The sequence below is a fragment of the Alligator mississippiensis genome, chromosome 3 (genome assembly GCF_030867095.1).
Source record: "Alligator mississippiensis isolate rAllMis1 chromosome 3, rAllMis1, whole genome shotgun sequence".
Classification (NCBI taxonomy): domain Eukaryota; kingdom Metazoa; phylum Chordata; order Crocodylia; family Alligatoridae; genus Alligator; species Alligator mississippiensis.
Genome location: NC_081826.1, coordinates 240,133,999 through 240,157,242, shown reverse-complemented (window position 1 = coordinate 240,157,242; position 23,244 = coordinate 240,133,999). Strand labels below are relative to the sequence as shown.

Below are 23,244 nucleotides of genomic sequence, written 5' to 3'. Positions count from 1 at the left end.
AAACAATTATAAACAGTCTAAAACAGCGCACACAAACCCAGAAACAATTAAGCCATAATTTTCAATTTAGAGATTAAATTGATTTCAACATCAGTGAAAATTCACGTGAAGCAGTATTGTTATAATTTTAGAATCTTCTGCATATAGGTAGAGAACTTCACACATCAATATATATTTATACATTTAATGCATTATACATTCCAGCCAAAATATGGTGGAAATATAATCATGATATTCGGAAAACAGGTATTTAAAGGCATACATTCTCAGGAAATAAAAGTAAAGGCAGTGGGATAGTATTATATATTGATATGTTAGATAGCAGAGAAATAGGAAAGGATAGCTTGAATGAAATTGAAACAGTTTGAGTCAAAATTACTCTGGGAAAGGAAGCTAAAAAAAGTTTTATTCAGGTACTGAGGCAAGTATGCTACAGGCTCTCAGGCCGCGTCCAGATGAGCTCAGCCATACAGTATGTGGTGCTGCAGACATGTCTAAAACACCACATACCACACATTCAGCTGTTCTCCACACTGCAAGTTAACAGTGTGTGTGTGTGGGAGGGTGACCTCTGGATACCCAGGGGTCAAACCCCTCCCCCTGCCAAAAAATGAGGAGTAGCACATGCAGGGGCAGCATGTGCCGTACAAAACCAAAGCCTGGCTGGCCAGAGCCATGCTCTGGCTGCTGGCCAGGCTCCAAGTGGCAGGATTGCTGCTGCTGCAGCTCCTATTACACCTGGGGTAACCCACCACATGCCAAAGGGCATGTGGCACAGGCATTCCCCAGGGACAACTAGTGGCAGTACAAGGTGTCCCACTGCTTCTTGTCCCTGGGGAAAGAAATGTCCACGCTCATGTGGACATGGCCTTAGAGTTGAATTTAGGTATGGACAGAGAGCCCTGTTTGTTATTAGAGAGGTAAATACTACTGGGAATTCTGTTGTTATGGGGAACCAAATTCCCAGATACAGATGGGAGAATAAACACTAATCCAAATTGTAGGGCAAAGTGCAATTGGAGGGCAATTGGAGTTGCAAAAGGGCAAGTGGAGTTGCTAGCAAGGGATGTGAAGGGTAATAAGAAAGGTAGGACTCAGACATTCCTGAATGTGATGGCAGGCAGATTTTTTTTTTTCACTGTAACCAAACCAATTAGACTTGCACAGCTCCACTTTTTCTGTGGGTTTTTTTGACCCCTGAATAATGCTCTTATACTCCTCCCTAGTTGTGAGTTCAAGTTCCCACTTCTTATTAGGGCTGTGCAAAATTTTGCCGCCAGTTTTGTTTTGACCTGTTTGGAGGTCAAAACAGCAATTGAAATGGAACAGATATAGTCAAAACAGCCTCAAAACGAAATGAGGCAAGTCAAAACGTTTCCCCGCTGTTTCAATGTTTCGCCCATAAGCTATAATAGGGAAGGACAAAACAGCCTATAACTTTGTCATTTCTGGCCTGATGTGGATGAAAATTGAAGGAATGGTAGCCCCTTCTGGGGCCATGATGCCTGCCAAGTTTCAAGGGGATAGGTGCAAGGGGTTTGAGGAAACTGCACCCCAAAGTTTTTGTTAATCCTTGCTCATTAACTACTGTGTATTGAGCTCAATCCTGAGTGAATCATGATTGATTAACACAGTAGCTAACTAGGATAACAAGCAATAAGCAAAGATTAACATCTACGAAACCACAGACTAAGGAGAGGAAAGCATCAATACAGAGCCAGAAACTGCTTCTGCCCCAAGACAAAGACAGTCAGTTGCACAAGCACCCATGTCATGAGTTTTGCCTGTCAGCAGCTAGGGGTGCAGGGCCCCAGAACCCCCCTGCACCGATCAACTTAACAGCTGGCAGGCTTTGTGACCGCAGCAGGACCTAGCAGTCAGGCCTGCAGTAGTTCCTGCCCCCCTCCATGCCTCAAGACAGACACAGTTGCACAAGCACCCATGACACAAGTTTTGCCTGTCAGCATCTAGAGGTGCAGGTCCCCAGAACCCAGAAGTCCATGCACCCATCTCCTTGAAAGCTGGCAGGCTTTGTGGCCTCAGCAGGAGCTAGCAGGCCTGCAGCACCTTAACACATACAGTGTCACCCCTGTCACGAGTTTTGCTTGTCCGCAGCTTGAGGTACAGTTTCCCCAAACCCCTGCACCTATCTCCTTGAAACAGGCTTTGTGGCCTCCACAGGGGTTAGCACACCTGCAGTTTTGACCCTGCTGTGGCTTAACACACACGTGACATGAGGTTTGCTTTAAAAAATTTGGGGTGCAGTTTCCCCCAAAACCTTTAACCTAGCTCCTTGAAACTTGGCAGTCTTCATGCCCTCAGAAGGGGCTACCATTTCTGCAAGTTTCATCCAAATCAAGCCAGAAATTACAAAGTTATAGGCTGTTTTGTCATTCCCCATTATATCCTATGGGCAAAACGTTGAAACAGTTTCGCCATTTTGACCTTGTTTCAATGGAACAAAATGGAACAGCTCTTTTGAATTGAAACAAAATTCTAAATCAAACGTTGTTCTGTTGAAACACTGGTCAAAATGGAACGCTGCTGTTTCGCAGAGCCCTACTTATAAACTTCCTTTTCGTGATTAAGTTTACTGAAAATTTCCCTGATAAGCCAATGCAAGCCAAGCCATACTTGCTAATCTTCCTGCACATTGGGATGGTTTGTTCCTGCACTCTCAGTAAAGCTTCTTTAAAGTAGAGGTAGTGCTCAACTTATGACTTTGAGTTACAACGAATGCCACTGAAGACATTTATAAATTGACACCCAATTTTGACTTTGACATGGATTTTGACTTTATGATGCTGGATACAGCTGCGTCCAGCTGGTAAGTCTGTTGTGGTGAAAGAGGAGGGGGAAGGGAATGGGTGCCCCTGGATCTACACAGGGTGGAGGGGCTGGGGCTGCACTAGGCTGCTCTGGAGAAGGAGCTATGCTGTCCCGCCACTCATCCAGCCAGAGCAGGGCAGGCACAGGACAGGGCCTCTACACAGCCTCTGGATGAGCAGCGCGCAGCTACTGGAGCTGCCTCCCCTCCCTCCCCCCCACCCAAGGAGCTGTGGCTCTGTCCCGCATTCGCCCGACCCCAGCTGGGCAAGTACCGGCAGGGCATGGGGGGGCATGTGCCCCCAGATTGGGTGGGGCATGTGCCCCTGAATTGGGGTGGGGCCGGGGCTGTGCTCCAGGTGGGTGGCAGGGCCTATGGGGGGGCTATGGCCCCTCCACCCCTCAGTGGCGGGAGGGCATAGCCCTTTCTCCCAACGCAGCCTGGGACAGCTCTTCCCACACTGTCCTACACAGATCCATGGGCACAAGCCCCCCCCCCCCCATGCCTTCCCAGATAAGCAGCAGGAGCCACCAGACGAGCAACTTGCCCTAGCCCCTCCATTACTGTGGGCGTCCTTGATCTGTCCCCCCACCCCTTCCCTTCCCCCACAACAGACTTGTGACGCAGCTGTATCCAGCATCATAAGGGAACCAATCCCCCATTTATAACATTGTTTCTATGGGAAAATTGGTTCCAAGTTATGACCTTTTGACTTCAGACATGGTTTTCAGGAGCCAATTGCATCATAAGTCTGAGGACTGCCTTTATAACCAGGTCTCCTGTCCCCCTCAGACTGGCTTCCCAACGGATCCTGCCCACGAGTTCCCCGAGCGAGTTGGAGTCTGCTTTTCTGAAGTCTAGGGTCCTTACTGTGCTGCTTTCCTTCCTTTCTTTCCTTGGGTTCTTGAACTCGGTCACCTCGTGGTCACTGCTACCCAAGTTGCCATTCACTACTACATTCCACACCAATTCTTACCTGTTTGTGAGAAGCAGGTCAAGAAGAGCATGGCCCTTAGTTGGCTGCTCCAGTACTTGCACCAGGAAGTTGTCCCCAACACTCTCCAATAGCTTCCTGGATTGCCTGAAAGCTGCTGTATTTCCCTCCCAACAGATGTCAGGGTGATTGAAGCCCCCATGAGAACCAGGGCTTGTGATTAGGAAACTTCTGCCAGCTGTTTGAAAAGAGCCTCATCCACCACTACCTCCTGGTCTGGTGGTCTATAGCACACCCCCACCACACCACCCTTGTTGCTTTCCCCTCTGACCCTAACCCAGAGACTTTCAACAGGCCTATCTCCAGATTCATACTGGAGCTCTGAGCAATCATATGGCTCTTTTACACACAGCATAACTCCTCCTCCAATCATGTCATAGTTCTGTGACTGTACGTGGATTTTCAGTTCTTCCTGCCTGCTTCCAAGGCTCCGTGCATTCATGTACACGCACTTAAGGTAACTAGTCCATTGCCCTGATTTCTCAGGAAGTATGAAAACATGTCTCCTGTTGCCCCCTCCTGCTTGCTCTTCCTCCAAGTCATCTATTGATTGTCCAAGGGGCCATGGTGGCCCCACCGCTCACCACCAATTCCCCAAGAGGGCTATCTATCATGTAGTCCCGCCCCTCACCTTTGATGGGCAGAAAGGGACAAGGCCACACAATGAGCAGCCCTCTCAGCCAATCAGCAATGGGAAAGGAGGACAGCTGCCACCTTGGCTGCTCCCCTTCACACTGGCAGCTCCCAGTACTCACTTGGCAGATTGTGAAGCCAGGCCACAGCAGCCATGAAGACTACTGTCTCCCGTTGGGAAGTGAGCATTTTATTTTTACTAAGTATGTTTTTTTTATTTTGTAGATTTTGCAGACAATGCCCAATTTCATGGACAATACCTGTTTTCTGCCATATCTGCAAAATCACAAATTAAATAGGTCCCCAGCTATTACTCTAGTTCTTGAGGTCATTCAGTTTTTCCTATGTGATATTTCAAACCTCTTCTGTATGGATGTCTCCCAAGTTTGTTTCATCATCAAATTCATTAGTATGTTCCTGCTTTTTATAGCAAAGTTATTAATGAAAATATTAATTTGCTTCCCCAAGCATATCCTAGAGGAACTCCAATAGTAACCTCTCTGTAGTTTGATTTGATCTCAATTCATCATAAACCATTGTAGTCTTACCTTTAGCTAGGCTTTTATTCACCTTGCAGTTACATCTTCTACATCTTAACTAGTAGTTAGCCATGCAGCACTATATCAAATACTTAACTAGAGAGCTAAATACGTTAGACCTACTGTATTTCCTCCATCTAGAAAAATTTATCTTTTCAAGGGAAGGTATCAATTTGCTTGGCATGAAATGCCATATTGCATTTTTAACCCACTTTCTGTTTATCGCCCTGTCTTTTAATTGTTCTTCATTTAAATTGTTTCTACAACCTTGCATATTATTCAGGTCAGACTAATGGGCCTGTTGTTGTACAAATCACTTTTTTCCTTCTCCTTATAGGTACTACATTTTTGCTATCTGTCATGGGGCAAGAATTCATCACATGCAGATTAGCTCACCATGTTGCACCGAACTCAGCACGTAAGGCAGGGGTGGTATGGTGAGCATAGAAGGATAAAGGATACTTACTACTAAAGTAAGGACACACTGGGAATTACAAGGAAACGAGTAAAGTGGTAAGGTCACATTAGGGTTTCAATAGGGCTATAGGGCACCAGAAGGAAAAGGAGATTAAAGTGTCCTATTCCTTCACAGAATGTGAAGGGAAACAAACTGGATATGCATATCTTTTATGAAGGGAAAGAGGTGACTATACACACCAAAGGTCAAATTTATTTAAATCTCCATGGCACCACTGCTTCACTTCCTCTATTGCATCAAATATCAGCATCATGAGGAGTCTTTAGATTACACAGGCATTTATATGTAGAAAGGTAGCTCCCCTCATGCTGATGGCTCTCCCCTTTACAATTCCCCTGAGGCCGTAGTCTTCACCTAATCCCAGTCCCAACTCCTTCAGTCTCTGCTATTCCTCCTAATCTCAACCACAATGTAGGCACTTCTAAATTTCTTTAAACCACATGGCCTATCAGTCACTCTCAGATGCAAAACTTTCATTCCAATGTCAAGGTTCATATTCCAAAAACACTATGAGATCTTTCAAAGTGCACGCATGTCTAAAGAGAATATATTACAGTTAGTCTAGATCAAGAGTTTGAATCAGGTTTGAATCTGATTTAACAAAAATAAACATGTGGCTGTGGTCAGTTGTATACTGCAAGTGCAAAATTTCTTGGAAAAGGTGAGGAGCTGGTTGGCATATTTGGAAAAATGTGCAATATCTGGATGTTAAAGCATGTGAATGAAATACTTAGTGATTGTGATACTAGAAACGCACTGTAAAAAATATAATTAACAGTTTTTTGTATGACTTCACTCTGCAACCAGATTTAAATAAAAGCTGCAGACTACCGATTTTGACCCATATACTGTCATTGCCTCACATTTAATAAAATGAATCCCAGAATTTAAAAGATATTCACTACATAATCATTTAAAATATGTCTTGTAAATATGGTAAACATAACAAAACATTACTATGGTAAATATTGGACTATCTCTAGATTCTGAGGGTCTTTTACCCAGCCTGCTGCTAAATGAATAAGAAAGAAAATAAAAACTTCTATTATGTTAAAATGGTGTATACCAAGGGAAAACAGCTATAAATATGTTAGTTTTTAGACCTAAAACTTAATGCATGAGGTACTAAATAAAAACAATAAAAAGATATGTAATCAAACTAAGGAAAACGTATAATTTAAGAAAAAATGTTATTTTATTAGGTAAAATGTTTTGTATAATTCTATGATTCCAATTTTCTTTAAGTAAAATCAAATCATATATAGAAGTAGCCATTTTTTCATGAAAAGGAGATAAACAACTAGAATGTATCAATAAAGCCTCACTAAACTAGATTAAAAATGAATTGGAGAAAAAAATAAAAAAGTAAAAAGATATGAGGAGACCTATTGTAAATGCAGTATTACACTGAAAATCAAGTGGGGAAAAACCCAGAAAATAGAAAGAATAGACGTGTTCTTAGTTAAATGCAGTTTCATGTATTGGTTTTACAAATATCAAACATACTAGGAAACACATAATAAGTGGTTACTATTTCGTGAAACATTTTAACATTATCACAACTTTTGGAGAAGCATATACTTAATGCTGGAAGGTTGAACCACATTTTTCCAGATTCAAAGAATACTTGGAATTTATTATGCATGTTCTTGTTAGTTCACTTTTATTGAAGATTATTTGACCACATAGCAATTTATATTTAAACATAATTAATTGTTGATTGCTTTCAGACTGAGATTTTGAAAAGCAGCTTGACTTTTAAAGTAGAAGTTTTTTCTTTCTTTTGAATGTTGCTTTAACATATTGAAGACATGGAGGGAAGCCAAAGTAAAGTGATACAAACATTGTCTAAAAATCCCAAAAACTTTAATGCTGCCCAAACACAACTGCAAGGTCAGTCCTGCACCACTGAAGTCAGTAAGAATCACTCTTTTACACAGGAATGGAGTGAAACCATAACACAGAAGCAACTTCCTCCCTGGTAATCAGAAATCAAACTCCAAAGAATGGTTTCGTTACAACTCGCGTTTCCTCAGCTTCCCTCTCAAAACATTCACAGTAACACAGATAACTAGATAGAAGTACATTTTAATACTTTATAGTATGTTCAAGTAATGGGTGCAATAAAGCATGAAAACAAAATTCATCAATTGTTATATAATGAAATACTTTTAAAGATTTATACATTTTAATGTTGTAGTCTTGTAGTCTATAGTCTTGTTGTAGTTTCTCTCTATTTTCCAGACAGAAGTAGGTCATCTAGATTAAATTTTGCAAAGCTCTAGCATGGTTTCATTATTTTCTGTTATTTTTTCCCTTTTTTCTACAGTAAGATCAATTACAATAGTTATTATCAAAAATCACATTTCCCTCAGGGTGCACTTAGTAAATAAAAACCTATTTTTTCACCTCTGGGACAAAAGTCCCAATTGAATGTCCTAGATTAAATTATCTTGGTGGTTTGAAATGTGCTGGTTTGGTGGGTCCCAGAGGGCAGTGGCAGCTTGCATCAAAAACACAGGAAACACATTGGCAGAACTGTCACTCAGCTGAGAAAGAAGTGAATTCTTTCCCTACTCCATTACCTATTCTTACTGACTGTGGTCTTTCCATATCAAAATGAAGGTCATTGTCAAGGCAACCTGGTAAAGTTCTACAATACCTGCAATATATATAAATGGGGAATTTTACTCCAAATGCCAGTAGTTAAGGCAGTGGTATCTGTTCCCTAATCAAAATTTAGATAGGAACTCCTGCAGTAAAACCCCTAAGTGAATGCTGTTATTTTGGAGTAAGAGCATGTTTTCCTAACTGATATTAATTCAAGTCCAGAATGCACTGAACTAAATCAGAAGGTGGCAATCTTATTCTAGATTAATACTATTCATGCACTAGTTTACAGTGCAAATGATTCACACTTGAATCTAAATCTTGATGTTTATCTACTGCCAGAAAGTTTTTCAGCTAATACAGAGAATTATACAATCTATGGAGTGAAAATGTAAACACGATGGCTTACAGCAGGGTTGTCAAACTCACCCGGGGCCCCAGGCTGGATCTGGACTGGCGGGCTCCTGCAGGTGAAATCCAGATGGGGCACTGGGGTGGCTGTTGTTGCCATCACAACGGCAGCAGCAGTGGACCTGACAGCAGCAAGGGTCCAGTGGTGGTGGTGGTGGAGGGTCTGGAGTGAGGATCCACTGCTGGTGGTAGTGGGTCTGGGGAAGGGACTTGAGGGCAATGGTGGCAAATCGAGCTTGCTAATGATGGCCAGGACCAGCAGAATGAAATGCTGCAGTTTCTGTAGCAGACCATGCACAACTTCCTGTGGCTTTCAAGTCAACAGTCCAGATAGAGTGGCTCCACAGGCCAGATCCAGCCCACAAGACATATGTTTGACACCCCTGGCTTATAGGAATAAGCATATGCGCACATGCTGCACATTTTATGATGTTTAAATGATCTTAATGATTAATGACATGTCCATACAACTTTTGTGTAGAGGGGGGCTGAAGTGTGTAGGCTCATACATATTTCTGGAGGAGTCAACACATACAGTACTTAGGCCATACAGAAGTTCAGTTTCGACTAGGATCACTGTTCTCCCAGTAGAAATCAAAAGTGTACTAATGTTTATGATCTTTCTCCTGGACCAAAAATGGCAGTTCTAGGATCCACCATTTCTAACCAGGGATAAGTCAGTCCTAAAAGAGTTTCTCTTGGGAAAATGGATGTTTGTAAACTTTCTCCTAGCTTAACTCCCACAGGTGACCAAGAGTGATTTTGCAGGAAGGGGCCTCTGCCTCCCTGAACTCAGGGCCTTGCCAGTCTGGAGAAGGCATGAGAGGGAGCTTCTTTTGCTCTTCCTGTAGATTAGGAGTGATAGGGAGGAGCAGGTTCCTGCCAGCTCCTTACACTCCAGGGACGCCAGCAAGTAGCAGACAGAAGGCGTTGCTGTGCCGCTCTGTCCGCTGGGCTCTAAAACACCAGAAGCCAAGCAGACAGTAGTTGTGGAAGCCCCCTGCCTGCTTTTCATACCAGGAGTCACTTTGCCCCACTGCTCCCCTCCTCTTCCTTTCCCTCCCAGACTGATGCAGCAGGGGAAGGGAGGGGCAACCATCTGCCTCCCTGCAGCCCTTGGTTTCAGGAAGAGATGGGGAGCTTTGCCAACCTGACCCACTTACCCTTCCCACCCACACTGCCCAGCTGCATGGTGGGGTTGATTATTTAAAAGCCAGTGGACTGGGAACCAGAATCGGGGAGGATATCTCTGGGGCAGTGGGGAAAAGCACCCACCCAGTCCTCACACCGGAGTCCCAGGTATGCTATGATAAAGTCCCAGGTGTGTGGAACGGGTTTGCTGCAGGGTTCTGTCTGCTTGGCTCCCAGTGCCTCATGGCTGGGAGCTAGGAGCAGCTATACTCCCTGCCTGCTCGTCACACTGGAGTGAAAGCAGGCACAGGGTTTTCCCTGCAGTTCCTTCTGCTCTGAGTCTAAGAGCAGAGCAAGGAGCAGCTGCTCACTTCTCCCCAGAATGGGGTCCTTGTTGTGGGGAAGAAGCGGGAGGCTTTGCCCAATTTCTCCCCTCCCCTCCTAGACCAGTCCAAGAGAAAGGGGACAGCTGCTGCTGCTGCTCCCTGCCTTTCCCCAAACTGGGCTTTGCCCAGTTCTCCCTCCACTCCACTCCTGAAAACTGGGCATGGAGTGGAGGAGGCTGTTCCCTGCCCATTCACCAGACATGAGTCTGAGGAAGGCATGGGAAGTCTTTCCCTGCTGCTCCACTTTGTTCAGGGACAGGGAGGAGTAGAGCAGAGCACACTGATCTGGGAAAGGCAGGGACAACGAGCAGTTTCAGGCTGCAGTACACTCCCACTCCTGGAAGAATTTCTAGATTTCACCAATAGAAATTAATGTCTGGTTTTGGCCTTAGCAATACTGAAATAAAAATACATAAATGGAGTTTACTTAAGCACACCTTCTATAACAAGCACTACAGAACACTCTGGGGTGCGCTTTTACCTTTGAGATAAACTCAGTCACACCTTCCATGGTGTCCTTCAGCCCCAATCACCTCTCTCATCTGCTGCTTGACCACTAAGAACAAGTTATGTGCAAAACTCCAATTCCTTAGCCCAAGATGCAACAGCTTCACTTGTCTTGCTTAGGCTTTAACAGCTCATAGCAGAGGAGATTTTGCCAGCTTAAGAATCACAAACTTTTTCTGACTTGTGCAATGAAATTACAGGTCCTCTCCCCATCTGTATGGTCTAATGCCCTGAAATCACACCTACCACCAAAAATAAGTTATAAGAATTAGCAAAAAGGTTCATTATAAAGCAAGAGGAATCACTGAATCAGTAACCAGTAATCAGTGGCATACATACAGAGATAAGAGACCAAACCAACAAAAGGGAAGAAACTATGAGAACTGTGATTTGATCTTTCCCCTTAAAATTCAGCTTCCATTTCTGACCAAAGACAAAGTCTCTGTGAGACCATCACTCTTACCATTGGGGAACTAAAGTCCTCAAAGCCTAGGAATCTTTAGATGAAGGCCTACTGGCATGGCAACTCTTAAATACCTGCCCTTATCTGGTCATTTTCATTTCCCTATTGGATTTTTGGAAGCATATAGTATGCATGTGACCCCATATGTATATCTATTTATCAAAACTGGCATCCATCTTGATCCAAGGATATTCACAGCCTTTCAAACAAAGATTAATCCTGTCAGAAAAAGAGTTTTGGTCTCTCACTTATTTTATCAAAAAATGATATATCTCACGTTTGAGAATAATTTGTTTGCAGGCATCAGCCTTACTACTCTGGACATCAGCCCTCCCTCCTGTGATGCACCGACCATAACTGTCTCTTTGTTGATAGTCCTGGGGGCTCACTACACACCCTTTTGACTAGTCCCCTTGGAAAGTCATTTCAGATGCAAGTTCTCAGTGATTACTCCTCAGATGTTTAAAAAGGAGAGGAACACTTAAGTTACTCATTAAACTATTACCCAAATTATGGCCAAAATGTTAAAATATATTTTAAAAAAATATTGTATTTCATACAAATACAGGAATAAGGTTAAACACAACTTAAAATTACCTATTCATAGGGTGGATCTAGGCATGCATTTTAACGCACATTAGCCTTTAATGTACATTAAAGCATCACAAAAAACCCATGCTCTTTTGCTAATGAACATTAAAATAGGCTAACGCACATTTTTGTAGTATCTCACAGTGGAGGTACTAGATTTAATGTGTCTTACCTAAAGCACATTAATGAACGTATAGATGCGCCCATACATACCAAATACTACATCTGTTAGTGAATCTAAACAGTTTGGTATTAGCTACTCACAGAAGTCACACTGTATCTCAGTAGACTGAATTCACGAAAACATGCATGATATTCTATGAATCCCCCCAAATATTTCTTCTTTTGGGGTGAGTTCATGACAAGCACTACATTTAGAAGCTTCCAAAAGTGATGTGAATATTGAGTCACCATAAAAGTTTCTATCCCTTGGTAATAGATCAGCTCCACTCTCAGTTCTTATGGCATCATCCACTGAATAACTTACATTTTCTTATACAAATTCCCCATTTAACCATTCAGAAATGCTGAAAACTACTAACTAAAGTCACCCTTAACTACACAGTCTAATGTTACAGCTACAAGAAAGCTTAAATAAAACTTTAGTGTATATAAACAAACAGCTGTGTGTATATTTCTGTGGGCACAAACACTTCCACATACATTTTGCAGGTGCAAAAATTAAATGCTGCAGCTGAAAATATGACCTTTAGCATCTTTTCCAAAATAAAACTGCTGTGGGATTTTATAAAATAGAGATTTTAAAAGCAATTGACCCTGCTAAAAAAGTTAATGTTTTAACAGCTACAAGACCGAATCCCAAGATTTTCTGCATGTATATTGTTATCAACCTGCATTCTTTTGAATTCACAATAGACTACGGTAACCAAAATTGATTCTGACTAATATACTGGCATGATACAAAAAAAAAATGAGTACAGCAAACAGAACACCTAAGTGGAACTGAAGGGATATTTCTCTCATCATATCATACAAAAATAGAATATGCATTTTAGAACAGTGGTTCTCAATCTTTTTAGATTTGTGGCACCCCTTGTTATACTCAGAGCACCCCTCAGAAAATGTCAGTTCTTGGCTTTGCCTTATTTCTGGACTATGGAAAAATAATAGAGCAATTTTTCTGTTTCAAAATAACTCAGAAAGGTCACAGCAGGGAAGAAGGTCTTTGACATTATGGATTTCTATTTGAAATCTCTGGGATTTTTTAGTGAATTGTGCAGGTGTTCGCATACTTAACAGTGTTATATTGCACAGCACCCCATAATGCCCTTAAAGGGATTTTGTGGCACCCTGGTTGCAAATCACTGTTTTAGAGATAGGTATGATTTAATACAGTGATGCCTAACCTTTACAGCCTGCAAACTGGATGAGCAGTGCCGGGTCAGTCCATGGGCCTGATATGGCATGTGGTGCTGGCCCAGCCAGGGCCTAATGTAGCTGTGCAGAAATGGCCCAGATGGAGCTGATCCAGATGCACAGGACCAGGGCCTGATGCAGCTCTGTTGGAATGGTCCAGCTGAGGCCTGATGCCACTGCATGGGAACAGACCCTGCTGGGGCTGATCTAGTCACATGGAGCTTAGAGATTTGGCAGTGGGGAAGTGGTGGCAGTGTTAATTGTCACCGCTCCCTCAATGTCAAATTTCTGGACCTATGGGAAGACACACAATCCAGACTACATGGCTCTGTGGACCAGACTGGCCCGTGAGCTCAGGGTTGAGCACCCCTGATTTAACATATTTTAATCTCAGTGCCTCAGTTTCCCATCTTTTAAACGGACATCGATAAACTTGCCTGCCTTTATGATATATTTTAAGAGTCATGGATTAACTCTCCTTACTCTCTTTAAAAGCTCATCCTTTCACTGCCAGGTGTCTCAAAGTCATGCCTCTTATCACATCTTTTAACAACTCAACAATGCACCACCAGTAACTACTTATTAGTTCTTTTCTTGTTTCCCCATTACACCTTTTGCTCCAGTCACGATAATCAACCTTGTCCTTCCGTTTATCCATTTCTATTACATGATTATGTGTGTGCTTCTTCGCTACCTCTTCCTATGCATTATCCACTCTTCCAGAGCTCAACCACAAGGCCTCTCCATATTTCCATTCTTCTTGAAGAGGAACTTCTTTCTGCCTGTGGAATTCTAGTTGACGTGCTGTTACATAAATTGTTTTATAAGGCTACACAATTATAAAACTTATTTTGTTGAGGCCTGGCAACCACCACCTGACCATTCTATGTATGTATTATTCTTCTCAAAGTTGAAAATATTTCTATCCTAAGACCACAAGCCAAACCCCAATTAACCTCTGAGGCATCCAACATGACTCAACCAAATCACAAAGAGCTAATCCTAAATGAATCTACTCAGGGTATGGACAAATATCTATTTGAAGCAGTTTCAAAAGGGAATCATCTCAAAAGGGAAACATGAACAAGTGTTAAAGTTGGAGTTGTTTTTGCTATATTTTTTATCATTCCTGTCTGATGCAAGAACATAATAGCTGCTGTGTGTTTTGGAGCAAGAATCCCCTCCATCCCTTCCACTTTTGAAATGGCTCCAAATGGATATTTGTCCATATTCTGAGTGTTACAGGATACAAACCTGATGGAACCAGTTTGACTTGGATCAAAACGGGCACAGCGCTGTCATTTACACAGAGCATCTTTCCAAGCCACATCACTCCTCCACCATTAGGTATCCAGCAAACACATACAGCCATGTCCTGGGAAACAGTGTTAATATATTTTATCCCACATACTTTGGAAGGGCTTGAAACAGGACAGTGAAATTGTAGGTTCTTGGGACAAACGCTTTCTCCCGGGATGATCGTGATATCTATTTACAGCCTTCCAGACCATACAGATTCCTAAAGCATCCCCATTTTTGGTCTGAAAGTTTACCTAGACATCTAGACTTGGCCTGCTCTATATGCTCACAAGCAATCCAGGCTGGACACTTCAGGACTGCATTCCAACCTAAATTATTTCGTGATTCAAATCAATCTGTGGTTGAACAAACAAGAGACCTGGGTTTAAGCCCTCCTGAACATGGAAAGAATATCCTATTTTGCAAAAGCATGCCCTATAGAATAGTGGCTAGAGAATACTCTTCATCCTTCCTGTTGAAGTTTGGCCACTGAGAAGACAAGACAAGAGAGCAAGATTCATGGACGGAGGAAGAAACCAAGAAAGAGGGAACATAACTGTGGCCCAGCGAAGATACCCTATATCTGACATTCCTATGGCTAACTGTAGGCACCTGGATCAGCCCTGAGAGGCACCAAGGTCTCCTTATTCAATGTAGGAAGCATATGTGCCTAATCCTGTTAATTAGGAGACAGACTCCTGGGGCAAGTGCTAAAATTGTAGGCATTCCAATGTTTTAGCAGAAGTGCCTTCAAGGTCATTTAAGGATATGACTCTTAATGCCTTGTCTGTCTTGAAAATGCCTGGAGTGCTGGGAATGTTACTGTAAACAATTAATAATTACTGTATATGTTACCACTCAAAAATGCATATTGGAAAAGACGCTGTATACAAGCATACAATTACATTATAAAAGTTGCTATTTAGTTATTAACCTTTACCCTTCCATCTACTTATTACTCCTCCATTTCCTTTTTAACCTCTACTCCTCCATCTGGGGAGGAATATAGTGATAGAGTGGTTCAGGTATCTGACTACAGGCAGTCCTTGCACTTACAGCAGGTTACCTTCCTGGAAAAGGCGCTGTAAGTTGAAACTATGCAAGTCGATTCTGATTTTCCCATAGAAACAATGTTATAATAGGGGATAACATTCCTGACCAAGGGCCCTTGGTCAGGAACGTAACCCAATTTTTTATAGATATTTAAATCAATTATTTAATCAACTATAAATGATATACACTGATAGATGATATACACTGTAGAAAGCTTTTTAAAGTGCAATGCAGTAACTAAGGGAGGCACTGGGGCCAGCGTGGGACACTTACTGAAGGTAAGCTCCTCAGTCCTCGTGCAGGGCAGGCAGCAGCTCCTCCCCGAGGTGAGGTGAGGCAAGGACAGGGACAGGGGCTGGCGCAGGCTCCACCAGCTCCGGGGAACTGCTCCACTTTCCAGCCCCAATGCCATGTGTCTCCTTGCTCCCAGAGGCATAAGAAGGCGGGGACGGGGGCTGGGAATTGCTCTGCAGGCTCCACTGGCTCCATGTGCCTCCTTGCTCCCCGAGGTGATGTGAGGGGCATGGAGCAGTTTCCTGGAGCTGGCGGAGCCTGTGCCAGCCCCCAGCCCCCATCTCTGCCTCACCATGCCTCTGGGAGTGAGGAGGCACATGGCATCGGGGCTGGGAAGTGGAGCAGTTTCCCAGCACCAGCCCCCAGCCCCTGTCCCTGTCTCACCTCTGGGAGCACATGGCCTTGAGGAGGAGCCTCAGCCTGAGCTTACCTTTGGTAAGTGTCCCATGACGGCCCTGGTGCCTGAGCCGTTGCCTGCCGTAAGCGCGAGGATCAGCACCATAAGTAATAGCAGGGGTGTAAAATGCGGAGCGCTGCAAGTTGAGCAGCCATAAATTGATGACTGCCTGTATAGCACTTCAAAAGAGTTCAAGCCCTGGTTTGTATTCCTGCCAAAGGCTGCCCACACCTGGCCCAGCTATAAATGGATACTGCATCATTCAGATGTATAAGCTGGCCAGATATAAAATACTAGTCACATCACTTCTATGTATGCCAGTTGACTATACAAACTGGTGTACTTTAACCACACTAGCCTAATGAGCTGTTAGACTTGGATTATGTTGCCAAATTTATCAGAAGTAGAGACAGTATAAAATGCCAACAACAGCATCCTTTTTACTGTCAAAATTATTTTGAACTATATGAAATGACCAATTAAAAGTACCTTGAACTTAGGCCATTTTTATAAGTGTTGGAATTTTATTGGAAAAGACAAAAAATATTTGTAGAAAAAAAATCAGTCTGCCGAACAAATCCTTTTGACCAATTTTGCTCTGATTTAATGTCACCTATTTTATAATTAAATAATTAAGCCTGATGTATAGCTAGTAACTTCCCCAAATAAGTTTCCCAGGTAACTTTGGGGAACAGCCTAGAAGTTTTTTCCTATCCAGATGCAATAGTTTGTAGTCCCATACCTAAAGTTATAATTATTTTTAAATATTCTAATAGGACAATATTATTCCATGGAACCGTACCTCAGCTTTTTTGTCATATGCAGCATCTGTAAGATAACTTGTCCTAACTGATAGATGTAAGGGTCACAATTCTGCTATCTTCAGTAATTCATTACATTAATATTATTAAAACATCAAACTATAAATTTAACATTTCATGCTTCTCAGTCTTTATATGAAACAAATCGGTTAAAAGAAAAAGCAAGGTAGCATAATTAAGATATTAAACAAAAATAACTAAAATGAACATAAAAAAATGCTACTAACCCAAAGCATGGACTGCTCCTCTATGTTTCTTTGAGCTCTTGCCGGTATTAACTATATGTAGAGTGTCTGCTTTGAACTGCAATTCATAAAGTCTGTCAAGAAGAATTTTAATTTCTTCTGTGATAGTATCCAAATAGGTTTCATTAATAAACTTCAATGTTGAGGATGGATCCATAATTCCACTTAGCATACACAAATCTTCTTTTACCATTGTGAACAGTATGGGTATTGAACTTTGATAACCACAAGCCACCTTATCAAGATCGGTTTCATCACACCTAGCTAGAACACTATTCTGTAGAAGTTCATTAACAAGTTTATTCTGCATCTTTTGGTATTTGCTTAAAACTTCTGTTTCAGGATAAAAAAACAAAAGTTGTTGTATGCATTGAGTTTTAAACTGGATTTGCTGTTGTGAAGTACTAGTGTTTGTTTCATAATGACTCTGCAGTTTGCTCACCAAGAAACGTCGAAGATGTAGTCTAACATCATCCCAAAGAGACTGAACATCCATAGATGAATCATCCTCAATAGCATGAAGGGAAGCTCTGGGTGTAAAATCAAAAGATGTTCCACTTGGAGTACATGGAAATGATACACCACACTGACTGGAGAGATCTAGAAGAAAGTGAACTACCATTTCTTCTTGATTTTGTTCATTCTTCAGCAAACTTTGCTAATAAAAATAAGATACAGTTTTAGAAATGTTACGTGCAACCCAGCTTGATAAAATTAATTCTTTTTAATAAGATAAAAAATATTAATTGCTAAATACAAAGTGATTATTTATGTCCTCCTTTAATTCTCTTAAGTTCCTAAATGCCAGTGCAGACATTGAATAAAAATGAACCTACTAGTGAACAGAGACAGGAATATGCTATTTTTCTGATATCAAATTCTGGATGACTTTGCTTACTTGAAGATTCCCTGCACAGTAACAAATATAAATATCTCTAAAAAATACACAAGGAAATTTTCAGAAACTGAACACAATTCAATCATCATAGCAAACTATGTAATAGTGTATTATCTGCACTGGCATACAAGGGCTTGCAATAACCAAATAAAAAATGAAGAATATTCTATTGCCTTCCTTCTATGTTTTTTCAGATTGTACACATTGTAAGGACATAAAATAGCACAAAGAAATACAGCAACTGATGACGTAATATGTATGCAGAAACTACCCACCAGACAACACATGAGAGATTGCAACAACAACATACATAATCAAATTTGCAACAATCAAATCTGAAATAGTGTACATAAGAATATCCGTATTACTGTGACTGTGAAATATTTGATTTATGAAAAGTATGTTTTCAACCAAACCAAAAATTTCAACAGAATAAAATTAAATTGATTGAAATTTCAAAGAAAAGAAAAACTGATAAAAACTGACATTTGGTCAAATGTTTTCTAATTAAATATTTTTAGAAATTTTAAATAAATTGATTAAATGTGTAATTAATAATTTATTAAAATTACATTATTTGGGGATTTTTGGTTAAAAGTAATAAAAAAAAAGGGAAAATAAAAAGGGGCAAGGACACTTTCATTATATCTTTTACTGGAACAACTGTATAGTAAGTAGGGAGAGATCTTAGACAAGTTTTCAGGCAAATGCCTGAGGATGGGATGATTCCAACTCTAGGGTCAGTTCCAGCTGCAGGAGAATGCCTTCAGAAAAACAGTAACCCTGGAGCTTTGCACGGTATAGGAGACAGACCACAGCACTATTCTCCAAAGCCAACTCTAGTCAATGCCTGTTTAACATACTAAAGGACATGTAAGGGTTGTTGGTTGTAGCAGTGTTGGTCTAAGGACATAGGCAAGCAAACAAGGTTCTTTGGGTAGATGTGCTAGCTTTTATTAGACCAACTAAATAGTTGGAAATATTGATCTTTGCATGCTTTTGGGCACAAACACTTCTTCAAGCATAAGGAGAGTCTGGTGTTGTTTTGTGTGGTCTCCTGGATAGAGTAGAATTGAAATTGAAGTGTTACTTCATCACTGCACAACAACCAGTTGGAGCTAAACCTTAGGTATGCTCTGTCCAACTGCCATGAGAATTGTGTGAGTTGAGAATTATTCAACAAGTTTTTCCCCCCCATCATAAATCTGATGCATCAAAACTCTTCGGTGGAAAGGGTCACTGGTTTTGATTAATTTCTCATTTAAAAAATGAAGTTTCAAAATTATTGAAATGTTCCATTTTGACATTATCTAAATGGAAAATATTCAATTTTCTGGTTGAAAGAACTTTATTTAAAATTTAATTTATAGTTAAAACATAAAATAATACACATCAAAATGAAAACAAAGCAATTCAATTGGCTTGATTTGTGTAGAATGACTGATATGCCACATCAGAGAAGGTGACCAGGCTTAATGAGGAATCTTTTAATATTTCCCTTAGGGATAAGTTGAAGGAAAGTATTAAAGCCAGTGGATAGTGACAAGCCTATATCCATAGGCGATGTGTAGGGGGCGCATGGGGTCGCTCTCAGTTTAGGCGATGGGCAGAGGGCACGCAGAGCGCTGGTGTCTCCCCCCCCGGAGAAGTACAGCTGGCACTTCCAGGCTCAGTGTCTGGGCGTGGGGGACCATCCTGCACCTGCAGATGGTCCCTGCTCAGCCCGCTCTTGCTGCCAACACCCACGTAGCCAGATGCGGGCGGTCGCAGTGCCTCCCCAGCCTCAGAAGGCACACGTCGCCTATTCCTATGTCAACAGTATATCAACACTTTGCATTACTCTGGAAATAAATGTAAAGTTCTGGTATTTTAAAAGATAACTTTACAAAACAACATATATAAAAAATGGGTAAAATAATGAACAAAGCTCATTATTGAAACGATTTTAAATAAAATATCATGATTAAATCAACTGAGTAATGACAGTAAATGTATGAAAGTACTAACTATGGACACTAAAGGTCAGACTAATAATTTCACTCAGATTGACTAATATCTGCATCAAACATGGTTCCCATTTAAGACAATTAAACTATCTGTGGAGTAAATTATTAGCCACTGTAGGCAAAAGAAACATAATCAGTAACAAAATATCGATATTCCTAACTCTACTTCTAGTCCTACCTGTACAATTAATGTGGTGGACTATTTGCTGAGGAGCTGGGAAAAGCTCTCCAGAAGCTCACCTGGCTGGGTCTGGCAGGATTCTGAGGGCTTTTAAGACACAATGCTGTAGATTGTGATATGCAAGTGTGCTCACAGTTGGCTTTGGGCATTATGTTGGGTGACATACTTTAAGGCTACTGGGAAATGGAGGAGCCTAGGAAGTATATTTTGATTCAGAAATACCAAAACATGTCCATTATGAGTATTTCCTAAAAGATGTAGAATTCCATTTCCACGCAGCTCTTGAAGTTTGGCTTTTCAGCTTAGTCCTACACATTTTTTCCCCAAACTCTCAAATTTTGCATGGATGTGAAATTTGGTTTCCTTACCAGCCATAGTTGCCATTTTTACTAGAGGGAAAGCTGCAGGTCTGTCAGAAGGGTGCTTGTACCTAAAAGTTTGTCAAACTTATCTTCCAACCATATGGTGGTCCAGTAAAAGATATTAAAAACCTTGCCTCTCATAACTAGGATGACAATTTTTTTTCCAGGAGACAGAGCAAACAGTAATGGGTTTAACTGAAACAAAGGAGATTTAAATTACATTTTAAGAATTTTTCTGAGGGTGATTTAATTATTGGAACTGATGGTTTAATTACTGTTTATGTTTATTTAAACAGATTTTGGAAAGTCTGTCATTGTCTAATGTTCACTTAAACCTCCACTAATCATTCATCTGAGACGTTCTATAACTTGTCATAAGCAGGTCTATCAGTGATGTTCAATCTGAGGTGGCACAAGTGTGATATCCTCCCTCCACTGCCACAAATTTGCCCAGCCCAGACACAATCAATGTGTTGCCAAAAGACCACCACCATCTATAACAAATTAAATGAAAGAATATTAAACTTTGAATTTCTTAAGAATTCTAGAAAATATAGTCTGGTGACTAGGAACTGGGGTGGCATGGGCACTAAGGTACACAGTTGACTACCCAGAGGTTGCAGCTTCAAGGCCATAGCAGAAGTGCTCATGGCACAGTCCTGCCAGATTTCATGAATCTTTGAATTTTACTAAATACCTTGTCACAAGGACATGAAAAAGGAAAGGACTCTGGTGAAACCTTAATGAAATGACTAATAACTAATAGCAGAGAAAAGAGACTTTTTAGAAAAAGAACAATTTTAACAAGCATATCAAAATTCAGTTGTGGTTTTTTTTTTACCAGGGTCTTAAGGAATTCAATCAACTCTCCATTAGGTGTAGAAGAAGGTTTGAGAGAACTGAAATTATTTAGCCACTGAAGGCAGCCAGTTGTATTTTGCAATAGCTCATCAGTACACATTTCATTTACTTCTGACTGTAGATCTTTAAGACAGTGTTCCATGCTAAAAAAAGAAAAAAAAGGTATAAATAATCAAATAATTTTTCACTTCTTAAAGATTATAATATTTGTATATATTGACCGCATCCCCACATGTAGGTATATATGTTTTGTGGTGCCACAAACCTCTTTGGTGCCACAAACTGCATGCATGGAATGTTAAAGCATGCCCTGTACTGCAAATTTGCAGCACTGGGGCAAAATTTGCTATCAGGATTTCCCGGTAGCTAAAAACATCCCCCAGAAAAAGCAGCGGCATGGCGCACACTACAATAGCATGCGCTGGAACACATGGAGCCTTGGTCCTCCAGAGAGATAGATACTCTGGCTGCTGGCCAGAGTGTCTCCACTGCATTTGTGCCCCAGCTGCTCTAGCACACCAGAAGCCAGGAGGAGATGTGCAATAGCAGTTTACCCAAAGCAGGACACAGTGTCCCACAAAGTTCACATGCAGGGGTGTGTGCTGCAACACAAAGTAGTGACACAAATTTGTGCCATTACTATTTGAGAGTAATGCACATCTGAACATGGCCATTACATTTTTTTTACACTATATTTATTTAACAGTGTACGTTAGCTTGTGTCTGACAGAAACTTAAAGTTCACTTGGTATGAGATCTGAACCTACAGGACTAAATGTTCAAATGTAGTGAGATAACATCAGCAGTAAATTTTCTTATGGCTAACATCTACCAGCCAGGCTCAGAGCAATCTTTATCTTGGCTCCTCAAATAAACGTATATTATCCAATGAGAGCTCTTACACAAGAAGGCATCACTGAACATAAGCATTTGAAGATGAATGTGACATTCTTCTTCTGCAGCAATCAGCAATTGTTTTATAACATATCACATATACTAACAGCTTCTTACAGACCCACTGACACCCTACAGAAAATGTTGAAAAGAATGTTTAGAGCCAGTTGTGCTGAAACAGCAAATCTTTTCTTTTCTTTTTTATCACTAGAACATTTGAATGAAAACAAAATCTTTGTTCCTTAGGAGTTGATCTGCTCCTGCTCCTTATTCTTAATTTAAAATAACAATCCCGTTTGTGACATCACACATGCTGGCTGTAGAAATGAAGATGACATTGGGTTGGGAGAAAGCAGCAGAAACAGTTGAACTCTTAAGATAACAAAGATGCTGTTTTCCATTAAAAATTTCCTATAAATGTCTCCAGACATAGGAAGGGAAGATTTCCTAGAAATAAACCCATATTTATATTGCAAATACTTTTATCTTATGTTACAAATCCTTGTGCAAAGGATTTTCTCTGTCTATAAAGACAACATTTAATATAGTTTCAGTTAAAGATGATATAAGTTTAACACAGTCAGGACAAGCAATTAAGTAGAATCTAGTTTTATCCAAAACAGATGCGATTAATACTGTACAGAAGATTTCAGTTTGGAATGTCATTGACTGCATTTATTTATTGTTTTATATAAAAGTCTAGCAACTGCAGTTAAAGAATATTATATTGAGAGCAAATTAAAATTTAGGCTTTTAGAACCTAGAAGAAATATGTATTTTCCTTTCTATTGGATTTCTTATAAGAGGCACTGCTTGTTTTTCTCCTCTTCGTTTCTTACATGATAAACATGAAAAGGATTTATTATTTATTTCTCTATTCTGATCAACAGCAGTTATATCATTTGTTCAGCACTGGAACTAGCTATAGCTAAATTAATAGGCATAATTAAAACAAGTTGACAGATAAATAGTAACAAATGCTTTGC

At 40.8% G+C, this 23,244-nt stretch overlaps 1 protein-coding gene across 14 annotated transcripts in view; it reads right to left on the bottom strand.

Moving 5' to 3' along the window:
• The window catches only part of KIAA0825 (KIAA0825 ortholog), a 426,905-nt gene that overhangs the window by 318,061 nt on the left and 85,600 nt on the right, over window positions 1–23,244 (bottom strand). For all 14 annotated transcript variants that reach the window (XR_009461085.1, XR_009461086.1, XR_002089181.2 and 11 more), the window contains 2 exons: window positions 21,345–21,507; window positions 17,039–17,714 (listed from right to left, as the gene is read on the bottom strand). Coding sequence is in view for 11 of the 14 variants with exons in the window: in XM_019483483.2 (XP_019339028.2) it covers window positions 17,039–17,714; window positions 21,345–21,507 (839 nt within the window). In the remaining 3 variants the exon portion in view is untranslated. The remainder of the gene's footprint in view (window positions 1–17,038; window positions 17,715–21,344; window positions 21,508–23,244) is intronic.